At 42.7% G+C, this 23,295-nt stretch overlaps 1 protein-coding gene and 1 long non-coding RNA gene across 4 annotated transcripts; one reads left to right on the forward strand and one right to left on the reverse strand.

Moving 5' to 3' along the window:
- Position 1: 1 nt before the first annotated feature.
- Positions 2 to 21,559, forward strand: iqub (IQ motif and ubiquitin domain containing). The gene is made up of 11 exons (XM_061772738.1): positions 2 to 1,237; positions 2,122 to 2,289; positions 4,224 to 4,399; positions 4,490 to 4,645; positions 5,960 to 6,170; positions 8,124 to 8,299; positions 8,448 to 8,618; positions 9,260 to 9,436; positions 9,897 to 10,145; positions 16,721 to 16,906; positions 19,178 to 21,559. Exons 1-11 carry the CDS (start codon positions 562 to 564, stop codon positions 19,292 to 19,294), a joined length of 2,463 nt encoding a protein of 820 aa, XP_061628722.1. The 5' UTR covers positions 2 to 561; the 3' UTR covers positions 19,295 to 21,559.
- Positions 3,560 to 8,535, reverse strand: LOC133477690 (uncharacterized). 3 transcript variants are annotated; one of them, XR_009788451.1, is made up of 7 exons: positions 8,399 to 8,535; positions 8,108 to 8,290; positions 5,906 to 6,163; positions 5,176 to 5,274; positions 5,024 to 5,081; positions 4,485 to 4,654; positions 3,560 to 4,407 (listed from the first exon to the last, which is right to left on the reverse strand). It is a non-coding gene; the product is annotated as an uncharacterized LOC133477690 (long non-coding RNA). The 3 variants fall into 3 exon arrangements; XR_009788453.1 differs by having other exon boundaries at positions 4,485 to 4,684; XR_009788452.1 differs by having other exon boundaries at positions 8,395 to 8,530.
- Positions 21,560 to 23,295: the final 1,736 nt, after the last annotated feature.

The following is a 23,295-nucleotide window of genomic DNA, read 5'->3' on the forward strand; positions in this document are numbered from 1 at the left end:
CCTAAAATATTAAACGTGTATTGTTCACAACCGCTCAACGAATTGAACAAATTACACTTGCAGTTTCATGAGGAATACAATAGTGTTTATTTTCCCTTGCCGAAAAAGAGTTATGTGGCGTGAAACTGGATCACAACATGAAGGGTTTTCCCTTCACGAATTATACAACAAATTCAACTTACTGTATTTTGATGCTTAACACCCAGACGTGTACTTTTCACTCTTTACTTTGTTTCTCGAAAACGTAGGACATCAATAGTACCACTATGATCTAAAACAGTCTCAATTTAAATCATACTCTTAATTTAAAAAATGAAATCCTATTTTTTAACTTCTTTTGATATTTCTTATTCGTCATTGAACCTGACATATGTGCCCTGACGTCACGTTTTGTTGCGATCGTGGCAACGAGCTAATAAAGAAAGGGGGTTGGGCTTACCTCCTGGTCGCTATGGCAACGTGTAAACGGAAGCGCTGCAAAGTGCTCAATGAAACCGCTCGCTCGGACGAAACTAAAAATACAGCTGGTGTAAAAAAATAAAATAAAATAATCATAAAATAATGTCAGAGCAGGAGCATGAAGCAACCATTCCTCCAGGATCAGAGGAGAACCAAGAAGAACCGGGCACAACAGAGAACCAGGGAGAAGCAAGCGATGAGGAGCACAAGGATCATGAAGCATTACCAGGATCAGAGGACCACGGCGAACCAGGGAATGAGGACCAGACATCACCGGGAGTAAGTACCTCCGAAGACCAAGGAGAAACGGGGAATGAGGAGGAGACTTTACTGGGAGTCGACAACACAGAGGAGAACCAAGGGGAACCGGGGAATGAAGATGAAACCTTACTGAGAAGAAAGACCTCCGAGGACCAAGGGGAACCAGGAAATGAGGAGGAACAAGACAACGAGTCCTTACCAGGAGTAAGCACCTCTGACGACCAAGCAGAACCAGGGAATGAGGATGAAACCTTATCAGAAGTCAACACCTCAGTGGACCAAGGGGAACCGGGGACTGGAGAGGATCAGGAGGATGAGACCTTACCAGGAGTAAGCACCTCTGACGATCAAGCAGAACCAGGGAATGAGGACGAAACCTTATCAGAAGTCAACACCTCAGTGGACCAAGGGGAACCGGGGACTGGAGAGGATCAGGAGGATGAGACCTTACCAGGAGTAAAGACCTCAGAGGGACAACCAGGAGGCGAGGACGAGCAGGGTAGCTGCTCTAGACCAGGTTGGTGTGAGACACTAGCGAAGCCGTTAAAAATTCAGCTGTTCAAACTGTCGTCGCAGTGAAGGCTAGTATGCTCGCTGATACCATTGATTGAGTCACTCGAGTACCGGTGGTTTGAACGATTGAACTACGGCATACATGGAATTGATTTAGTTTTGTGATATAAGAGTAGATGAAGTAGAATATTTTGTTAATATAGTCAGCCAGAGCTGCGAGCAATGCAAAGTTTTCAATGTCCAATATTGCTTCAGACCTCCTTTGTTCTTGAGTCAAATTATTTGCTATTATTCACGGTACCTGAAAAAACAGTTTGTATTTTTTCTTTTTGTTTTGGCAATTTTCAGTTGTGCACTTAGTTGACGGTCCTTACCGGCTGCTCGGAGGGAAGCAATGTCCCTGGTCGTTACGCTTTTAAGCCTCATTTATAATTTGTAATAGGGCTGCAACTAACGATTATTTTTCAAATCGATGAATCTGTCACTTATTAAATTGACAATGAAAAAGAGGACATTGTTTCAAATTGACAGTGCAGAAAATGCACGAACATACATTGATAATAATTCTCAGAAGATCGGCAAAAATGTGAATCAATGTTTTCCAAAGTAAAAGACGTTTGTAAATGTCTTATTTTGATGAAACACCAATAAGATTAATTACAGAAATGTGAGAATATTTAATGATGAGAGGCTGAAATTCTGAGGATTTGGACAATTTCAACTTAAAACACAATTCATCGATTATCAAAAATGATTAGCAATTAATTTGATAATCGATAAGTTGTCGGATAATCGATGGATCGTTGCACCTTTAGTTTGTAATGACGTTTTTTTTTCTGAAAAAGTGACAAATACTGCACATAACATAGCAGCGTGCTTGCGTTTGAGGGCAAGCGGCTCGGGACCAGCAGAGCCTCTCGGAACTCGGCGTCCAGCCGCACGGCACCGCCACCGTGGAGATGACGTCATCAGAGCCCGACACTCACCCGCTGCGCACTCATGCTGACTCAGAGCGCGAAGACATGCAGAACGTCATCAATGTGAGCCTGCTAACAGGTAACGGATACTTGTGTTTTTTTACTTTCTTTTAATCACGATACAAGATTTCTCGGTCACTCTAGATCAGTGATTCTCAACCAGTGTGCAGGGGCACATTAGTGTGCCGTGAGCACTCTTCAGGTGTCCATCCATCCATTTTCTACTGCTTATCCGAGGTCAGGTCGCGGGGGCAGTAGCTTTAGCAGGGACACCCAGACTTCCCTCTCCCCAGCAACTTCATCCAGCTCTTCCGAGGGGATCCGAGGCATTCCCAGGCCAGCCGAGAGATGTAGTCTCTCCGGTGTGTCCCGGGTCGTCCCCGGGGTCACCGCCCGGTGGGACGTGCCCGGAACACCTCACCACGGAGGCGTCCGGGAGGCATCCGAATCAGACGCCCCGGCCACCTCATCTGGCTCCTCTCGATGTGGAGGAGCAGCGGCTCTACTCTGAGATCCTCCCGGATGACCGAGCTTCTCGCCCTATCTCTAAGGGAGAGCCCGGACACCCTGCGGAGGAAACTCATTTCGGCCGCTGATATCCGGGATCTCGTTCGACCCACAGCTCGTGACCATAGGTGAGGGTAGGAACGTAGATCGACCGATCAATCGAGAGCTTCGTCTTTCGGCTTAGCTCCTTCTTTTCCACAACGGACTGATACAAAGTCTGGATCACTGCAGACGCCGTATCGATCCGCCTGTCGATCTCCCGTTCCATTCTTCCCTCACTCGTGACCCCAAGATATTTGAACTCCTCCACTTGGGGAAGAATCTCATCCCCGACCTGGAGAGGGCACTCCACCCTTTTCCGAGAGCCTTTAGGAACTCCGGGCGAATCTCATCCATCCCCGGGGCCTTGCCACCGAGGAGCTTTTTAACCACCTCGGTGACCTCAACCCCAGAGATAGGAGAGCGCGCCTCAAAGACCCCAGACTCTGGTCACTCATGGAAGGGCGTGTCGGTGGAGTTGAGGAGGTCTTTGAAGTATTCTCCCCACCGACTCACAATGTCCTGAGTCAAGGTCAGCAGCGCCCCATCCCCACTATACACAGTGTTGATGGTGCAACGCTTCCCCCTCCTGAGACGCCGGATGGTGGACCGGAATTTCCTCAAAGCCGTCCTGAAGTCTTTTTCCATGGCCTCACTGAACTCCTCCCATGCCCGAGTTTTTACTTCAGCGACCACCAAAGCTGCATTCCGCTTGGCATGCCGGTACCCATCAGCTGCCTCAGGAGTCCCACAGGCCAAAAAAGACCGATAGGACTCTTTCAATTTGACGACATTGGGGGCGGTGCTCTTCAGGTGTGCCGTGGAAAATTATCAAATTTTAATTAATTACTTAAAAAATTATATATTCCCAAGAAATAATGTATCTTTATTCATCTATTTATGCCAGTGAGGCATAGTGACAGAGAAAACAAATGAATGGTCTTCTATTAGATGGCAGGAAGTACATACAGTAATTAATGTATCCACTTTTTGTGACATTTTTGTTTGTTGGTGTGCCGTGATATTTTTCAATTGCCAAACATGCGCCTTGGCTCCATAAAGGTTGCAAATCACTGCTCTTGATCAGTGTTTCTCAACCTTTATGGAGTCAAGGCGCATACAGTACTTTACATTCGAAAAATCTCATGGCTCACCAAACGCGTCACAAAATATATTCATGTACATTAAATGATTATCTTGTCTCAGTTTACTTACAAAAGTCAGTGTGAAATCTGGGCCTATTTACTTCAATACAAAGTTATTATTGTGTTGTATATTGTATACAGAATATTTGGACCTTCGGCCATCTCGTGTAGGCGCATTTCTTTGTTCGGCCTATCACTTATGTCGCTGGCATACTGTAGCTAGATGACTACACTTACTGTATGTACATTGTTTGTAGTGAATAAATATTTCAGACTTGAAATTGGAGGATTTCCTGTGGCACACCAGATGATCTCGTTCCAGACGATGGCGCTCCGCAGGACGCGCCAGGGGAGAGCGAGCATCCCCACCTGAAGAAGCCCTTCCTGGGTGGCTACAGGCACAAGCTGACGGGCGCCGAGTACCACCACGCCGCCGCCCAGACCCCACGCAGGGCGAGACCCGGCCGAGGGGTGGACATAGTCAGCCGAGACACACAGGTGTCAACCTGGGAAAATAAAAAAAAATAATTAAAAATCAATCTCAAGATACTTGTTCTGGAGGGTTTAAATTTGTGTCCTGCACCTCAGACTGCGGAACAGGTGCTTCAGACCCAGCAGTGCGCCTCCAGCGTCACCACGCAGATGACCAGCGTGGGCTGCTACATCTCCAACCTCAAGGACAAACTGCTCAGCCCGGGCCGCTACGTGACCGCAGACGAGTATCACGACGCCAGGCTCAATGCTGTGAGTTAGCTTTGATGCATGTGAAACACTGTTACCAAGCTAAATGCACACACCAAAAAAGAGATATTGAGGCTCACGGCATATCTTAAAAACCCATATACTCATTTAGCCTTTGTATTAGTTCCCCCTAGCACTACTCAAAATTGGTTTACAGCAAGGAAAGGACAAGTTAACAAAAAATAAACATTAATTACTGGGATGCAAAATGATAAAAGATGCTGTCTGGACAGAAGGTGTTTTAATACTAGTGTCACAGTCGGAGTATTAGTAAGTGTAGTCGTGTTGAGTTATTTTAGTAGTACTGTCAGCAGAGGTTTTAATACTGCTTGCTGTACTTCCAGAAAAAAAGTAGTAGTAATACATTATATGGGAGCATACCTCAAAGGGTGAGATGAAGTGCGGCATAGAGCAATCAGCCTCACTTCAGATTGGGTAACTAAGCAGAAATAGCACAGAACAGCACCATCTATTAGTGGAATGGCAGTACTGCAAGAGAGGAGGCTATACATCGTTGTCCGGTGACGTCATACTTGGACATGTTGGACGTTGACGTAGCCGAGGTTGACCACTGTACCCCACCGCCCTTCCTTCGCAATGGATTAGTCCATCTTCTTACTCTTCATGCGCAACTTGATTCACAAAGAAAAAGATACTTCTTGGCACGGTTGTGAGGAAAATGACGTGGAAGCTGCAGCCAATGCATTCTAAAATTTTGCTCCAAATCAAAGCCAAATATGGGCGATATAGCTAACCTTAAAACATTTTAAACATTATTACATCTGATCCACCACTCGTCAGCGGAACCCACGTACTGTATGTGTCTGCCTGCACCTCCATCAAATTCACCAAAATCGCGTAAGACTGGCTCTGCCAAAAGTTCGACGCGGTCTGAGCAGACGTAAGTTTAGACCGACTTCCGGTCACCGCCGTGCGGGTATCAAAGGACGCGCCCATCTTGGCATAGATCGGTCTGCCGAATTAGGATACGCCAGTGAGCTTTACGCTTGCACCGAAATCACGATACGTCACCATTTGCGCTCCGGCCACGAAAACAGAGGCCCCAGGTCAGAACCATACCAGTTCATCAGTTTTTAATGTCCGACTGCAAATACACCACTGTACATTTTTAAATCTGACTCCACGGACCCTATCGCGCGTCACTGCTCGAGTAGGCACATCAGTACTGTTAGCGCAAATATTAGCACCACCAGCAGTCGTATTAGTACCTCAGAACTTGTGAGTCAGAAAGCATATTAGTACCTGGAGTTGGTGTATTTGAATGAGCCGATCGGGACTGCGGCGTGTCCCCGGCAGGTGATCCGCCTGCAGGCGCACACCCGTCGCTGGCTGAGCTGCCGGGCGGTGGAGCGGCTGAGGCGGGAGCGTGACCGTCGTCTGGCCTGGATCGATCTTCAGGAGCGCCGCAGGCACGAGGAGAGGACGGAGCAGCTGCGAGACAGCCACGACCGCTGGATGCAACCGCGGAAGAAGGATGACCTCAACCTGCTGTACAACGCCCTGGAGAGTAGGTGGAAGAGCTTTGATGAGTAGTGCAGTTCATGTGGGTATACTTGTGGAAACTACTTCATGCTAGTATGTTTGCATGAGTAATGCGATTTATGTGGGTATATGTGAATGTGAGCAATACACTTATATTAGGACTATACACATATGTTAGTACAGTGGTGCCTTAAGATATGAGCCTTGTATTGTGGCAGCCGCTCAACTCACTTCAGAACAAGCAGCAGTTTAGCAGATCGTGAACAAGTCTTCCTATTAAAAAACAGGCGCTTTAAACTGTTTATTGCCAGACCCAGTTGAGGTTTAAAGTCGAACTAAACAATAAACTAAAAGTATTACAGATGTATTTAAAACGCCCACATACTGTAACTTTGTCTTGAAGTTCGCTAGCTTAACGCAAACACATAATGGGAAAGAGCGAAGACGGGCTAACCAATAGCGTTGTTGTCGCGGGCCACATCGCTGTTTGGATTTCCGACCTGTGTGATATACTGTAAATGTATCCTCCCCTCATTATTATTACGGATATACAACAAATAGATGGAAACTCTTCAACTATTATTCATGTTAGTTTAAAAGTGGAACTGGTAACAAAAACATGCCTGCAATTCACAACCTTATTTAAGGTGAAAACAATTAGCAATTTTGGTATTTTAGCAAGAACCATGATTTGCTTCTGTGGGCCACATTAAATGATGTTGCAGGACGGATCGGGCCCCCGGGCCTTGATTTTGACACCAGTGATGTGCAGTATAACCATAGATATGAATACTAGCGAGCTGTAGTAGCCCTCGGTGAACCAATGTGGCAGCCATGTTGGGGAGGTCGACATTCCCATCGAAGGCAATGAAGTCGTAACCTGCTCAACTCTCAACCGATGTTTACGAGGTTTACTTTTGTGTCAATGCCAAAAGTGTGTGCTATCAGAACAACAACAATAAGAAAAAAAAGCGCCAAATTATTTTTTACCTGTGAAAAGGTCACTCCCGGTTCCGTTGTCGTGATTGCACAGCGTTGTACGCAACCGCATGTGTCCTCGGTCTTTTGGAATGCGCTCACGACTTTGACCCTCCTCGCTTAAAAGGGCCGAGTCCTATCTACCTATTTATATCTGTGATTATAAAAGTACATCTGTTAAATACTTCCCCTAGGTGGCCAATAGTGATGGGCACGGCAGTTCTTTTGAGTGTACGGAATCATTCGAATCAGTTCATTAACAGGATTCATTCAAAAGATTCGTTCACCGAATGGTTCAGTTCTTTTTCACAAAATCATTCAAGTGCTTCCTCATTCAGTTAATGATCCATCCCTGAGGTTCACGTTCACTCAACATATACATTTGTGATGAATTTACATTTATTTTAAATATGTGTGCTTGTTTTCATGTGCTTGACTGACTCCAAAATTAGCCGTTACCTTGAAGCTGCTAGTGAATGCTATCCCTACGAGGACGTCAGGACTCATGAGTATGTTCACCACGTAGTACGTCGTTCCTTGCGGAAACGAATCAGTCATCGTACTAGTACATCGCTCCTTAGCGGATCGCGAACGAAGTTCACTGAACGAATCACTCTTCAGTTCCTCAGTACACCAGTTCAGTTCACTTAAGTCCCTACCCCGCCTGCACGTCGCTGCCTGACACTGGCTCCACATTGATCATTCGCCGAGGATTCAGGAGTGAGTGACAGAACGCTTCAGCAGTTCCGTTTCGGCTCCCAGCCGACTCGCTCGCCTCACGGCGGCCAAACTCAAGGACGGAATCATTTCACAAACTGATTCAGTTCAGTTCGTTCACTAAAAAGATTTGTTCTTCCGAACGAAACGTTTGCGAACGAAACACTAGTGGCCAAGGTGTCCGCACCAGAAGGAGCAGCACAAAGTCTATTGAATTGAAGCAAAAAATGTGGCAAAAACAGTTTCATTTCTTTACATTCTATTTACATTGTGTGTTCTTCAGAGTGGAGGAGCGACAAGGAGCATCAGATCAACGCGACGCTGCGAGGGGCCGAGAGGAAAGCGGCCCTGTTCTCGCTGCTGGAGCAGGAGACGCAGTACATCGCCACCATCGGACGCCACGGCATCGCCATCAGGAGCGACAACTACAACAAAGCCGTCAGGAAGTTCCTGGACAAGGTCAGAACGGAAACGTTAACGTAGGAATATTTCTTTTGAGCGACAGTCGTAGTCATGTGGGTGCGTTAGTCCAACTAGAAGTAGTATTCCGACACCTACTAACGGTGCGTTGTTGTTGTCGTCGTGGCGGCGGCGGCGTGCACGTCAGTCGTCGACGCCTCACCAGTGGCGGGCGGCGGACGGTCGCCTGATCGAGATGGACACGCCCGACACCATCCGGGCCAGACAGCTGGGAGATCTGTACGACTGTGTGGCCATGGCGCCCGTCAGCCGGGAGCAGAGGTTGGACATCCTACTGTGCCTCGCCCAAATTGTGGCGGTACGGCAACTGTCCGGTTTGTATCAACTACCTGAGGACACTCGTACTTGACGAGTGTCTTAACAGAAAAGAACTTAGATGTAGAAGTTCAAGTCAACCTGTGGAAAATCACTGGAGTATGTCCCAAGTATCTGACATTTCTGTACTTATCAAAAAGTAATTTAAATGTTCGCAATTATTGCAAGTACTGTAATAGTCAATTTTTATTTTGTAGTAATGAAGATGATTTGGGACATACAGTGAAACTTCAGGTTACAAATGTCATTTTTTCAGTGACCCCGTTGTTAAACTGAAACGTTTGTAAAGCAAGGTAACGTTTCCCATTGAAATGAATGGAAATACACTTTAACCGTTCCAGCCGCAGAACGACATTATAATTACCTTATTTTATTATTATTATTATTATTATTATTGTACTCGTTTGATTATTTAATACTAATTGAAAAAAACAGGACATTATTTCAAATTGACAGTGCAGAAAATGTACAAACATAAACTATGATCTGTAACATCCGTCATAAAGTGGGCAAAAAATGTGGATCATTGTTTTCCAAAGTAAAAGCAGATGGCAGTTTGCTAATGTCTTATTTCGATTCGTAAAAAACTTGCGATTTTTGTGACTCATCTTCATGTTGTTGCAGGTGCACCCGTGCCAGCTGACTCGGGACATCGTGGAGCTGATCAACAGGGAGGCGGACCTGATGAGACGACAGGTGAAGGCGGCCAACCTGGAAGGTCTGAGGAAGAGACTGTCCACCCTCTTCCTGCAGTTCATCCGCACGCCAGGATTCAACCCTGAGGTGGCCAAGCACCTCAAGGTAAAAAATAAAAATAAAAAAAACATCCAGTGCATCACTTTTTCCACATCTTATGTTCCCCAAAATTCTACACACAGCATCCCACAACGACAAGACGACACAAAGTTGCAAATGTATCAACTCATTCACTGTCGTGGACGTTTCTATTCGACAACCGATTAATATATTTGTCAGGTACGTTTTTCAACAGGTAGAAGAAAGGCGGAAGAAAGTCTCGCCTAGCTCGTCTGAAATTCGGGTTTGTAAACCATTGTAATGACTGACATATTCCTGTAGATTTCTTTTTTTTTTTTTTTAATTCAATTTATTTTTAATCAGGCTGTAACATAACAAAATATGGGAAAAGTGAAGCACTGTGGATGCAATAATCAGAGGGTCCCACTATTCAATACTTTTTGAGGAAGAGTTCTGGATCTTGTAATAATTCCTAGCTTAAGAGAAGCAAATGCATATTTCCCAGGTGCCCCAGAGCACTTCGCAGCTGAGGAGCGACGTGTTCCTCTGCCACGGCTGCCAACGCTACCTGGGCTCGGCCCACTTCCGCTCGTCCACCCGCGCCCACCTGGGTCGCCGCTGCCTGGACTGCACCCGGCTGAAGAACATCGCCGGCAGCCGAGACGACTTCTCCTGCTACAAGAACATCCTGAAGAGGCTGAGGGACGGCGAGCTGCTCCTCAACAAGGACAACACCATTCCCTTCATGCTGCAGGTCGCCTCACGCACGCAACCGATGCAGACAGATACGTTATTCATCCATAATATGGGTTTTTGTGTCGCCATGATTTTATTGACTGACACATTACAACATGTTACATCAAAGTAAAATCCATATCAAATTGCAAACGGTCCGCGAGTGAAATAGGCCCGGTTTAATATGTATTCAATTAAATGTATTGTAGTGTCGAAGGCGTTGACGCTGGAATGCCCAGCATGCCGAGCGGCTTTGTGTAAAAAGTTGACTTATTGACTTTATTGTTGCTGCTGGATGTTCATCATTCCCTCGTAGTATTAGGAGATATAACGTGTGTTCATCCACACCGTTGATTTTATTATTGTTCACTCACTGTTGGTTCAATTATTCAAGCACCGTGAGTTTCGACTTGTGATTAATAACCTGCCTTGTTGTCACTCGCTTGTGCAGTTAGGTGGGTAATGTACGTCATTCCCCTTTCAAGCGAAGAATTGAATCATCAACAAAGCCAGAGGTCGCCTGCCCGACACAACTGTGGTCAGCATACGTACTCGAACTCAGCATACGCATTATTTAACACGCCGGACGGCACCACCGACGAAATACGAGGGCCGCCTCGCAAGGCGTTGATGTCCAGTGTATTATTGGTGTATTGCGCATTGATTTTTCAAAACAGTGGATGACAAACTTTTTTACACAAAGTAATAAGTAAAGAAGCCTCGTCGGCACAATTGTTTATCAAAAACGAGACGGAGGTTTTATCCCTGAAAAGTATATTCATTGTTTTTTTTCTTATGCCACTGTAAAATTATGCACAATTTGAACATTACCGCTGCACTTAAATATAAAATAAAAATAGTGCAACAAGTATGAGTGATTCAATTCAAATGGACTGCGCATAAAACTTACTAAAATAAAGGTTTAAAGGTCTAACTAAAGGCTTTAAAACAAGCAGTTCTTAAAGACAACATGCAAATGTATTTTAACGGGAAAGTTATACCGGAGGCAGTGATTCTTTGACCTACCACTAGAGGGAGCCCACGTACCTTAGCATTCTGAGTTCTTGTTGGATTTATCTTACCCAACATTATAAAAAATAGACACAAAAGGAATGAAGACGCTGGTTTCTTTTTCTCATGAGGAGGGCGTATGGGAGATTGTTCAGATCACAGCCTCTCAACACGCTCTAAACAATCCCCCCCCTCGCTCCTGCATTTATTTGAAATAGGAGGGATTTACAAATCATAATGTTCTAAGCAATAAGACACAACACAAAATATTTGATAATAAGAGGGTTTTTCCCAGACATAGTATTCTAAACAATAAGACACGACACATAATATTTGATAATAAGAGGGTTTTTCCCAGACATAGTATTCTAAGCAATAAGACACAACACAAAATATTGGACCAACACTTGTCCCGACCCGACCACATCCGATCACGTCCTTGGTCCAGGCACCCTTCCATCGGATGATGCTGAGTCATCTTTTCGAAGGCGAGACATCTAAAATCGTCCATAATACTAATGCAAGCTAAGCAAATAAATGATAACTTCTAGAATATATTTAACATTTCCCTCCTGTTTATCATGTATTTGCACAAATTCTCATATCATCTTACAGTCACTTCATTTCGATTTTTAATTGTAGAATCATTTTTATGAAACAAATACATTTACACTCAGAGTAAACTTGTCATACATGAATGTTGTAGTTTAAACATCGTAATCACCTGGATCAGGAAACAAATCAGGTAAAACAACATCATCATCATCATCGTCATTATTATCAACCTCCAATAAAGGATAAATCTGCTCCATACGGTTCCATGTGGGTTATGGCTGTGGTGATTAATTTACTGATTAATGCCCGAATGCATGGGATACAACAACATCCACACAATGTCAGAATGGCTGCAAAAACAGCAATTGATATCAATATTGGTGAAATTAGGGTTTTATATTTACCAAAAACGTCCATTCAGCTGTTTCACAAGGAGTGTTGATTGAGGGTCCGTAGACCATCGATGGCTCTGGTCAAGCTGCCATCTGAAGCAGTATTGTTTGTTCTCCAAACATACCGCAAACACCTCCCTCTCTTGCGAGGAGCATGTCGACAGCTATGCGGTCTTTGGAACGTCCTTGAGCTGCTCGTGCACAGCTTCCAACCCACTCTGAGTCCAATTTCCTAATCTCTGTACATTGAAGTGGATATAGTTTATCCCATCAACATTTTTATTAATCGTACACCAACAGCATATGAAGTATTCAAATCCTCCTGCAACTTGGTCAGCTAATTTGTATTGATTAGGAACCCCACAAGGAACACCATGTATGTTTTATGTTGGATAATTTTGCCTCTGCCAGGATAAATCTCTTTTTTGTCAAGTATGTCCAAAACACACAAGGAATTTGTCTCCGGTAGTTGGAGCCGCTCTAGTACAACAGACAGTCAATTTACAGAACACTTTGGAGACACAAAGACATTGACAAAAAATAATTGTGCAAAAAGATGCAGTCCTCTAGCAGCAGTTTGAATGACTAATATCGCAATAGTCCGGTGCAAAGATCATTGTGCAAAGGGCGCTGAGACTTCAAGGAGTGTATGCGGTTTAAAGTGACGAGTAGTGCGATAATCTGGGACAATGGTTGTGCAAATGTTGCAGATGCTCCTCAATCAGTGTGCAAATGGAATAATACAATCTTGTGATAATTATGCCGGAACTATGCGCAACAAAGGCCTGGGACCCATGCAAACAACACAATCTTTTCTCGCTACATTTGCTGCTTGTTCCATCAATAGTAACCAATTGTTATTTTGTCCTGAAACTCCTGTGACAACTAGGAACCAATCATCAGTAGTTATGTTGTTAACCATTAAAATTTGTCTACCTTTCTTTGAAGTTTTCAATGGCATTTTTGGTTTAACACGGTTCCTATAACACAATACTACTTGGAAGTGGGGATCTTTTCCACCAGAATAGGCCCACAAGCTCACTATCAAACACATTGGGTGACTTGTATTTCAATATTAAACTATGGGCCGTTTTGCTTATGTTAAACTTCTTTCTTTGTTCTTTTGCTGTTCTTTTTGACCAACTGGACCAATCATAACCTGTTTCACCAATAAGGTGTTTCCATTCAAAACCTATAGTTGCATACCAGTCATATCTAAATCCCCAATTCTGCCCATTCTCTTGAGCATCATTGGTGAGAGCCGCATATGGAATTATGATTAAAGCAGCTTGATTTTGGGGGCACAAAATATTAAACCGTTTTGCCGCATTTGGAGGCCATGCCCACAATTTTGATCATCAGCTGTACTCCTTTTGATACGAGTTAATGATTCAAAAAAACAATTTTTATTATTATTATTGGGTTTGTCATATTGGTCCAGTTGGTAGGTGATTTTCTATCTAAAAAATGGGTTTTATCATTGAGGGTGGGACGTCCCATGTACCACAAAAACAAAACCAACATCATAGTAGCCAAAGTTGCTACGTAACAACTTATCGAATCTCATAACCAACGTGGGTGTGCCTTTCTGCTGAGTTCTCACTAAAAGGGTTGGTGTCTTTTTTCTTCACTGACCAGCAAGCGTTTTCAGAATCTACACATCTGCTCCCGCTCTGTTATCAGACTTTTGCTCACCTTCCCAATTTGAGTACTCAGCTGAAATGACTCTTACAGTGTGTTAAATGAACCCACGTGTTTCTTTCTGCTATTTTTTAGGGCTGTAAAGTGTCAATCTATCTGTGCCACCATCCCTCCGGTTGAGACGTGACACAGCATGTCTCAATATAGCAGCCCATTTGAATAGTTTTTTTTTTTTTTTTTTTTCCTGTGCTAATGTAAATTTCATTCTGTAGTTTTGCACTTTGTTTTTCCCAATAATTGCGTTCTTGTTGTGGAATTCTCATAATGGCTATCAGTATAGATTGTACCATCTTTATTTATCATTAGTTTGCATGCCTCGATTAATGCTACTAATTCAGCAGCTTGTTCAGCCAATTCCTGTCAATCATGCTGCGTGCCTTCATCATTAAGGGTGTTAGTGTGGCTGGATTTAAGGTTGTGCATCGCTCAACAGTCAAATGTGGTTCTGATAGCAAGATGGCAATGCAAGATAAATGTCTTGCAGGTGATTTGCAATAGGAGAGCAGACACTGTATGTGGGACCTTTAGGGTGAACTGCTCTCTAGTTGAAAAATAAGCTATTGGTCTTATCACCGTATTGTTGTGTAAGTACGGAGGTCATGCAATAGCTTTTACAATCTACCATTTGAATGAATGTTTTATCATTAAATTTGGAAGGCCTAGCGCAGCACTGGAGACCAAATGTTGTTTAATGTCACAGAAGGCCTTTTCTGCCTCTGTACTCCATTAAACAGGTGATGTCATTTTAAGGTTGTTTTCATATATTAATTTTGACAATGGTGCAACAATTTCTGCATAGTTTGGAATCCATGCTGTACAATAATTTGTCAGACCTAAAAATGATTATTATGTTTCTTCGTCTGTGGTTTAGGATTTTTTAAGACTATAGCTCTCCTGTCTTCTAATATAGTCTTTCCTCCTATACTTAAATTATGGCCTAGATATTTAACTTGTCTTTTACATCATTGCAATTTATTTTTGTTAACTTTATGTCCCTCTTCTGTTAGATGATGCAGTAAGGTCAATGAATCTTTGCATGTGTCTTCATCTGTAGATGCCAGAAGACATGCGTGTTGTCATAACTTGTGAATAATTAGTTAGACTTTCACAGTAACCTTGCGGTAATCTAGTAAATGTATATATATATATATATATATATTTTTTTTTTTTTTTCTCAAATGTGAATGCAAACCAAAATTGACTGTTATTTTCTATTGGTACTGAAAAGAATGCATTAATGCATTAATGCATTAATGTCCACTACTGTAAACACAGTAGCGTCTGGTCTTAATGAATTTAACAATGTGCGTGGGTTTGGTACGCATGCTCTGTATTACTGCAGCTCATCACATTCTTTTTTATCTTCTATTTTTGTGATAAGCTCCAAGGCTGCAGACAACAGCCTTTCCCACGTTTAACGGTGGCTTGTCTTTTATTTTTTATATAATTTGATTCCTGCAACGCGGCTATTTTTTGTGTATTTAACCAACCATTAAAGCCGTGTTCGGTTATCCCTGTCTCTAAATATAAAATTTTATCAGGATCCTGTTTCTTTTTTTCTTTTAAATTTAATTTAATGAACCTCCAACCTTTACACTGCAGTGTATTCCTGTTTTTTATTTTACTACTTCCTTTCCCCATTTGAAAGAATTTGGTTCAGTGTAATACTACCTAGGGTAGTCTAGAACACTGTTTCTTTTCAGTAGGACGGTGATTCAAATTTACTTTCTGTGGTAATTCTCACTTCAACTCTTTCGAGTGGAGAATTCTTGCCTTTGCATCCACAAAAGTCCACCGTTTACTTTCCCACTGTTTTGGTATGGAATGAAAAACCTAGTGGTTTCCCATTTCCCATTTACACTCTCATTCAAACAGTTTTCATTCACACTGGCTCGTCAGAGGACTCCGCCGTCCCATACGGAATTTAACTACGTCTGTCAACAGCTCATTAGAGGACTCCGCCATCCTATACGGAATTTAACTACGACGCCACGAAACTTTCCTAGTTTCTTTATTCTACCCGCCATTGACTAGTATCCACAGGGTTTATTAAACACGGAATTTAAGTACGTACAGGACTCCGCCGTCCTCGCGGAATTTCTGGACTCCGGCGTCCTTTTTCCTAAAAAAAAAATTTAAATTTAACTCACCAGTCGTCTTCAATCCTGTGGATTGTCGTCAACCTTCAGATCCCAGTTGAGGAGAACGAAGACCAGTCCCGTAAAGGGTCTTACTTGCCGTGGCCACGGTCTCTTAACTGGAAGTCGGCTCCACAACTGGAATCCTCGGGTGTGTTGACATCCGGCTCGAAGGACCAATTTAATGTTGGATTTATCTTACCCAACATTATAAAAAATAGACACAAAAGGAATGAAGACGCTGGTTTCTTTTTCTCATGAGGAGGGCGTATGGGAGATTGTTCAGATCACAGCCTCTCAACACGCTCTAAACAATCCCCCCCCTCGCTCCTGCATTTATTTGAAATAGGAGGGATTTACAAATCATAATGTTCTAAGCAATAAGACACAACACAAAATATTTGATAATAAGAGGGTTTTTCCCAGACATAGTATTCTAAACAATAAGACACGACACATAATATTTGATAATAAGAGGGTTTTTCCCAGACATAGTATTCTAAGCAATAAGACACAACACAAAATATTGGACCAACACTTGTCCCGACCCGACCACATCCGATCACGTCCTTGGTCCAGGCACCCTTCCATCGGATGATGCTGAGTCATCTTTTCGAAGGCGAGACATCTAAAATCGTCCATAATACTAATGCAAGCTAAGCAAATAAATGATAACTTCTAGAATATATTTAACAGTTCTCTTCAAGAATTTGAAGAGAACAGCGGGAACAGTCGTAGAAGCACAACAATCTTGATCTAAAAGAGCTTCCATACTTCTCTGTACTTGAGTCTAACAGGTGGAGGACATCCAGTACCTGGTGGAGGTGGTCTGGGGGGCCCGCTCGGCCCTCAGCGGCAGCGGCGACCTGTTCGGCCTGGTCCTGGTCCGCTGGGAGCGCCGCAAGGACTGGAGCCCCTGGAACTGCGTCCTGCTCAGCAAGGACGAGACGGACGCTCACCTCCAGGTGGAGGACTTGCTCAAGGTCAGACACGACCGCAAGTACTCGCACACTCAGGTTACTACCTCCAGGCCGTTCACTAGTACCTCTTTCCGGACTAGTGGTACACCCAGAATGAGTATCGGTACCTCCGGCAGCAGTATTACATGACAGTCCAAGGGAGTATAAGTATTGCCAGTCGGCGTATTAGTGACTCAAAGAGTATTAGTACCCCGAGAAGGAGTATTCGTACCACAAGTGGGCGCACCGGTAGCCCTTGAGGATTTATTCTTTTTTTTCAAAAGGTGTACCATGTCTGACAGCAAGCCTTTTAGTACTTCGAACAAGGGTGTGATACGTCCTGCTTTGAGTGTAGTACTACAGTCAGCAAGAGTGGCAATACTGCCAGCAGGAACTTCTTTATGAGTTAGTATTAACACAGTCCAAGTGAGCACTTGTATTGCCAGGAGAAGTATTAGTGACTCAAATGGTAGTAGTACCCTAAGAAGGCGTGAGATGTATTCATATTTTCAGCAGAGGTACTAGCTCTGTTAACGAGAGTATTGGTACTTCTAACAAGACTACAAGTGCTACCAGCAAGAGTATTGTTATAGGTGGTACTTATCTTGTCAGGAGTACTAGTACCACTGTAAGAAGTACCACTACTACAATTAGGTGTATTAGTACCCCTCGAAGAGCGTTGCTCAAACTTTTTACACCAAGTACTACCTTAAAAAATACTCGCCCAGTACCATCATCTGAAGAATTATTGAAATACTCAGCAGGGGTACTTTCCCCATCAGCAAGAGTATTCGAACTTTCAGCAAGGGTCTCAGTGTTACCAGGAGTAGAAGTATTACAGTGGTTACAGGAAGTATTCAGACCCCCTTAAAATGTCCACTCTTTGTTATGTTACAGCCATTTGCCAATTTTTGCATATTTATTAAAAAAGAAAAACTGAAATATCACGGTGCCATAAGTATTCAGACCCTTTGGTGTGACACTCATATATTGAACTCGGGTGCTGTCCGTTTCTTCTGATCATCCTTGAGATGGTTCTCCACCTTGATTGGAGTCCAGCTGTGTTTGATTATACTGATTGGAAAGCCACACCCCTGTCTATGTAAGAACTTACAGCTCACAGTGCATGTCAGAGTCAATGAGAATCATGACTTCAAAGGAACTGCCTGAAGAGCTCAGAGACAGAATTGGGGCAAGGCACAGATCTGGCCAAGGTTACAAAAAAAATTCTGCTGCACTTAAGTGGGCTCCATAATCCTGAAATGGAAGACATTTGGGACGACCAGAACCCTTCCTAGAGCTGGCCGTCCGGCCAAACTGAGCAATCGGGGGAGAAGAGCCTTGGTGAGAGAGGTAAAGAAGAACCCAAAGATCACTGCGGCCGAGCTCCAGAGATGCAGTCGGGAGACGGGAGAAAGTTCTAGAAAGTCAACCATCACTGCAGCCCTCCACCAGTCGGGGCTTTATGGCAGAGTGGCCCGACGGAAGCCTCTCCTCAGGGCAAGACACATGAAAGCCTGCATGGAGTTTGCTCAAAAAACACCTGAAGGACACCAAGATGGTGAGAAATAAGATTCTCTGGTCTGCTGCACTTAAGTGAGACCAAGATAGAAATTGTTGGCCTTAATTCAAAACCTGGCACTGCTCATCACCTGTCCAATACAGTCCCAACAGTGAAGCACGGTGGTGGCAGCATCATGGTGTGGGGGTGGTTTTCAGCTGCAGGGACAGGACGACCGGTTGCAATCGAAGGAAAGATGAATGCGGCCAAGTACAGGGAAATCCTGGACCAAAATCTTCTCCAGAGTGCTCAGGACCTCAGACTGGGCCGAAGGTTCACCGTCCAACAAGACAATGACCCTAAGCACACAGCTAAAATAACGAAGGTGTGGCTTCAGAATAACTCCGTGACTGTTCTTGAATGGCCCCGCCAGAGCCCTGACTTAAACCTAATTGAGCATCTCTGGAGAAACCTGAAAATGGCTGCCCACCAACGTTCACCATCCAACCTGACAGAACTGGAGAGGATCTGCAAGGAGGAATGGTAGAGGATCCCCAAATCCAGGTGTGGAAAACTTGTTGCATCATTCCCAAAAAGACCAGAGGGGTGCTTCGACTAAATACAGCAAACAACTCTTGTCAGCAAGAGTAGAATTTTTATATTTTAGCAATTCCAGAAAGAGCATTGGAACAGTTAATACATATTAGTACCGCAGCATCAGTGTTGTGTTACATCTTGCCACCCATTTTTGCGAGGTTGTTGTTTCCACAAAGTGAGTATTTCCTTTCCTTCAGGTGTACGACCTTCCCGTGATCCGCAGCATCGAACACAAACACCTGCTGGCCCGCCGCCACTACAACCAGATTCCCGCCATGGTCAGCGTCGCCAAGCGCGGGACACGCGGCAAATGAAAGCGCGCGACTTGTCGCTCACCGCCACTTTTCCCGGCAGGCGTGTCTCAATACTTTTGACTCTGCTATGCTGTCACTCTGCCAGCCGGTGGCGCTACATACAACAGAAAGTCATTTGACAAACTAATTCAGGGTTGACAATTACCATGGGTGGGAAAATAGGACTTTAATAGAAGTGCAACCATTTTTCGACAACTATTTTGATAATCGATTAATCGTTTTGAGACCTTTTTGAACTTACATTTTTCCACATCCTCAGAATTTCAGTCTCTCAACAGTCAATATTCTCCGATTTCTGTCGTTCTCCATGAAAGCAGCCTGATTATCTTTGTGTTTAATCATAAGATGTTTGCAAACATTGGCTTTTACTTTGAAAAACAATTATCAACATTTTTGCCAATTTCTAACAAATGTTACGAACCAAACTTTGAACTGAATCATACTTAAATTATGTTTGGGCATTTTTTTTATGTTATGAATTTGAAATAATGACCAGTTTTTTAATAAAGGGATGGAAAAATGTGTTTTCTTTAAATTCTATTCATAGATTAATTGAAAAAATAATCACCAGATTGATTGATTATTAAAGTATTAACAAGAACAGTAACAGAAGTATTTCGACGTCAATTTCGACTAACGGTGAAATCCGACTTACGCGGAAATTCGGAATAGGAACGGAACTCGTTCGTAAATCAAGGACTTCCTGTATTGTTTTGCACTTGCAGGCCACCGTAGTTTGTGGATGTACGATGGAAAATAAAAATCTAATGTTGTCGTTTATGACTAATATTTTCAGTTTACATTTATTGTATCAAATATTTATATTTGATTCAAATGAGATTAATTGATGACAAATCTTATTCAGGAATGTCCAAACATTTTCCATTTGGGGTCACATACAGAAAAATAAAACACATTGTGTTTATTAAACACATTAAAAATGTATTTAATATGCTGTAAACCAACAGTTAAACATTAAAAAAAGGTTACATCTCAATTTGGTGGTATTGGTCACAAAGCAAAACGTGAGTAGTATCAGTATGATATCTAAAAATAACAAAAAGGAAAGTGATATATTTCAACATTTCCCAAAATAATTTTGGAAAAAAAGGGAGCAATGTCTTGTACAATTTATTTATTTAATTCATTAAGGCTCAGAGTGAAGTTCTTGCATGCGTCAGGCAGACCAGGAGAAGCTCATCCATGCTTTTATCTCAAGTAGACTTGACTATTGTAATGGTCTTCTGACTGGACTCCCTAAAAAGAGCCTTAAACAGCTGCAGCTCATTCAGAATGCTGCGGCTCGGGTTCTGACCAAAACAAAGAGGTCAGAGCATATTACTCCCAATTCTAAAGTCTTTACACTGGCTTCCAGTCATCTTTAGAATAGATTTTACAGTTCTGCCAACAAATAAGAGAGCAACATGCGAAGAGAAGAAGAAGAAAAAAGTTTCCATTTATGCCTGAAAGGGAACGGGAAGAAGAAAAACTCATTGAACCCCATCCCCGGTTCTCTTTTATATAAACAATAATAGATCTAACAACAAACTTAGGATATACTGCTCCAGAAGAAATTTATTTATTCTTTTTTTTCACAACCTTCTGATGTGGGACGTTTTTTCCATTTTATTATTCAAATATGAGGCGGACCAGTAAATAAATGTTTTTGATGGAGCCCCACCGATTTGAAAGATATTTTTGGTTTCGTAGTCATCCATCCATCAATTTCCTTTACCGCTTCTCCTCACACGGGTGGCGGGCGTGCTGGAGCCTATCCCAGCTATCTCCGGGTGAGAGGCGGGGTACGCCCTGAACCGGTCGCCAGCCAATCGCAGGGCAGAATTCACTGGTTGCTGTTTACAATGTTTTATGTTGAAGTATATAGGGTTGCTTATTTTCTACTTGTTTCTATCCCAAAATAAATTTAAAAAAAAGCGCAACATTTTCAGTGTGTATTTGACAATTTCTATTAGTTTATTTTAGTGATATAGTGGCAAATGTACTTATTTGTGTTGCATGTGTGCCTTTAAGGGGCCTGGCCTAGTGAGGGACATCAGGTTGGCCGGTTAGCCTGTGTGAGCATCCGGCTGTCATTTTGTATGTGCGTTTGTCCCATTCAATAAACGGCGACTGGGGCTCTCTGTGCCCGCATGCCAGGGCATTACACGCTCCTTTTTTTTCCACTGAACTCAACTCAAATTTTGGCTTGCCACACAAAGTAAAACGTTGGGGCTCTTGTACCGTGATCCCGATAACTGCAATATGAAATGTTCATACGGTTTCATCTCTTGCCACAGTTCGCTTCCATCAAAGGAAAGTGTGAGTCAGCACATTTTCAAGGCGTATTTAAGCAGACAAATGTAAAACACAGCTTGTTCCATTGGCACTGTTAATAAAAATCATTAAAAAAATAAAATAAAATCCCATCTGGAAAGTTCAGTCGGGCAACCACAAGCTGGAAACCACGCCATCAATAATCCACATCATGATGTGTGTGAAAAGCTTGTTACGCTTTGAGCAATCCTCACCAGTATTTTTTAATGACTTTTTGTTTGAATTACAAACGCTCTTCTCTCTAATTATGATGTCTTTTGTTGACATCTTGTGCCAGTTTCATATTTTCCACCATGTGTGCACACTAACACACTTAAATCCTTCCAGCCTAAACAGCATTTTGATGTGTTTCATCGGTGCCAGGAAATGCATTCAGCATTCGGGATGTGTGGTCCTTCTTATAGAAGAAACTCAACCAGTAGACTGGAGTATGCAGGAACTATCGTACAGTGGGAGGGAAAAGTATATGAACCCCTTGGAATGTCTTAAATTTCTGCAGAAATTGGCTATAAAATGTAGTCTGATGTGCGAAATCAAGAGTATAGTACTACTGGCAAACTGTTCTGTGGACAGATGTAACCAAAGTTGAAATGTTTAGGAGAAACACAACAACATCAAAACCCGATCCAGACTGTCAAGCATGGTGGAGGGAGCAGCATGCTATGGGCGTGCTCTGCTATCTCAGGGCCTGGACAGCTTGCGATCATCCACGGAAACATTAACTGACAAGTTTCGTTATCAAGATATTAAGATTATCTGCCCAACAGTTGAAGCTCAAAAGAGGACAACAGGACGCAAATCGAGAACAGAACAAGAAAATACGTGTTCTGGAGTGGCCCCGTCAAAGTCCTGACTTCAACCCGATTGTGGCATGGCCTTAAGAAAGCTTTCCACAGCAGACATTCCTGCAGGAATTTTTGCAAAGAAGAATAGCCCAATATTTATCCTGATGGTTGTGCACATCTGATCTGCAACTAAGAGAAAGGTTTGCTTGAGCTCATTGCTGCCAAAGGGTCAAGGGTCAAACAGTTATTAAAAACAAGGGTTGACTTTTTTTCTCCTCCGTCTTGTGAACGTTGAAATTGTTTTCTTTAAAAAATATGAAAACACAAAATTGTTTGTGTGGTTTTACATTAAGCAGATGCTTTTTATTCAGTACAATATTGTTGAGTCCAATTTCTATTGTGAAAAAAATGTTGAAAAAACGAATGTTTTTTTTGTTTTTGTTTTTTTGGGGGAAGGGCTGGAACGTATTAATTGCCTTTCCATTCATTTCAATGGGCAAAGATGATTTCAGATATGAGTGTTTTGACACACGAGCGTGGTTACGGGACAAATGAAACTTGCATCTCAAGGCACCACTGCAGAATAAGAACGTCATTTCTGACGTCAATTGATTTTCCCTTTTGCTTGCAGAAAGAGCAAATGACATTATTTAAATAAAGTTTGTTTTTTTCACCTCATCATTCTCTTGCATCAACTTCCACAGAAATAATTAAACAAAATGTTATTTTTAAAAATTATATTTAAAAAATTTAATCAAAAAACATTTCCCCTCCCCCAAATAATTTTTTTTCAGTATATATTTGAAAAGAAATCTTTTTTTTTCTCATTTAAAAAAAATCTAGGATGCTACCAAAAATCGTCCAGAGAAATAATTCTAATTA

Source organism: Phyllopteryx taeniolatus, chromosome 5, assembly GCF_024500385.1.
Source record: "Phyllopteryx taeniolatus isolate TA_2022b chromosome 5, UOR_Ptae_1.2, whole genome shotgun sequence".
NCBI lineage: Eukaryota > Metazoa > Chordata > Actinopteri > Syngnathiformes > Syngnathidae > Phyllopteryx > Phyllopteryx taeniolatus.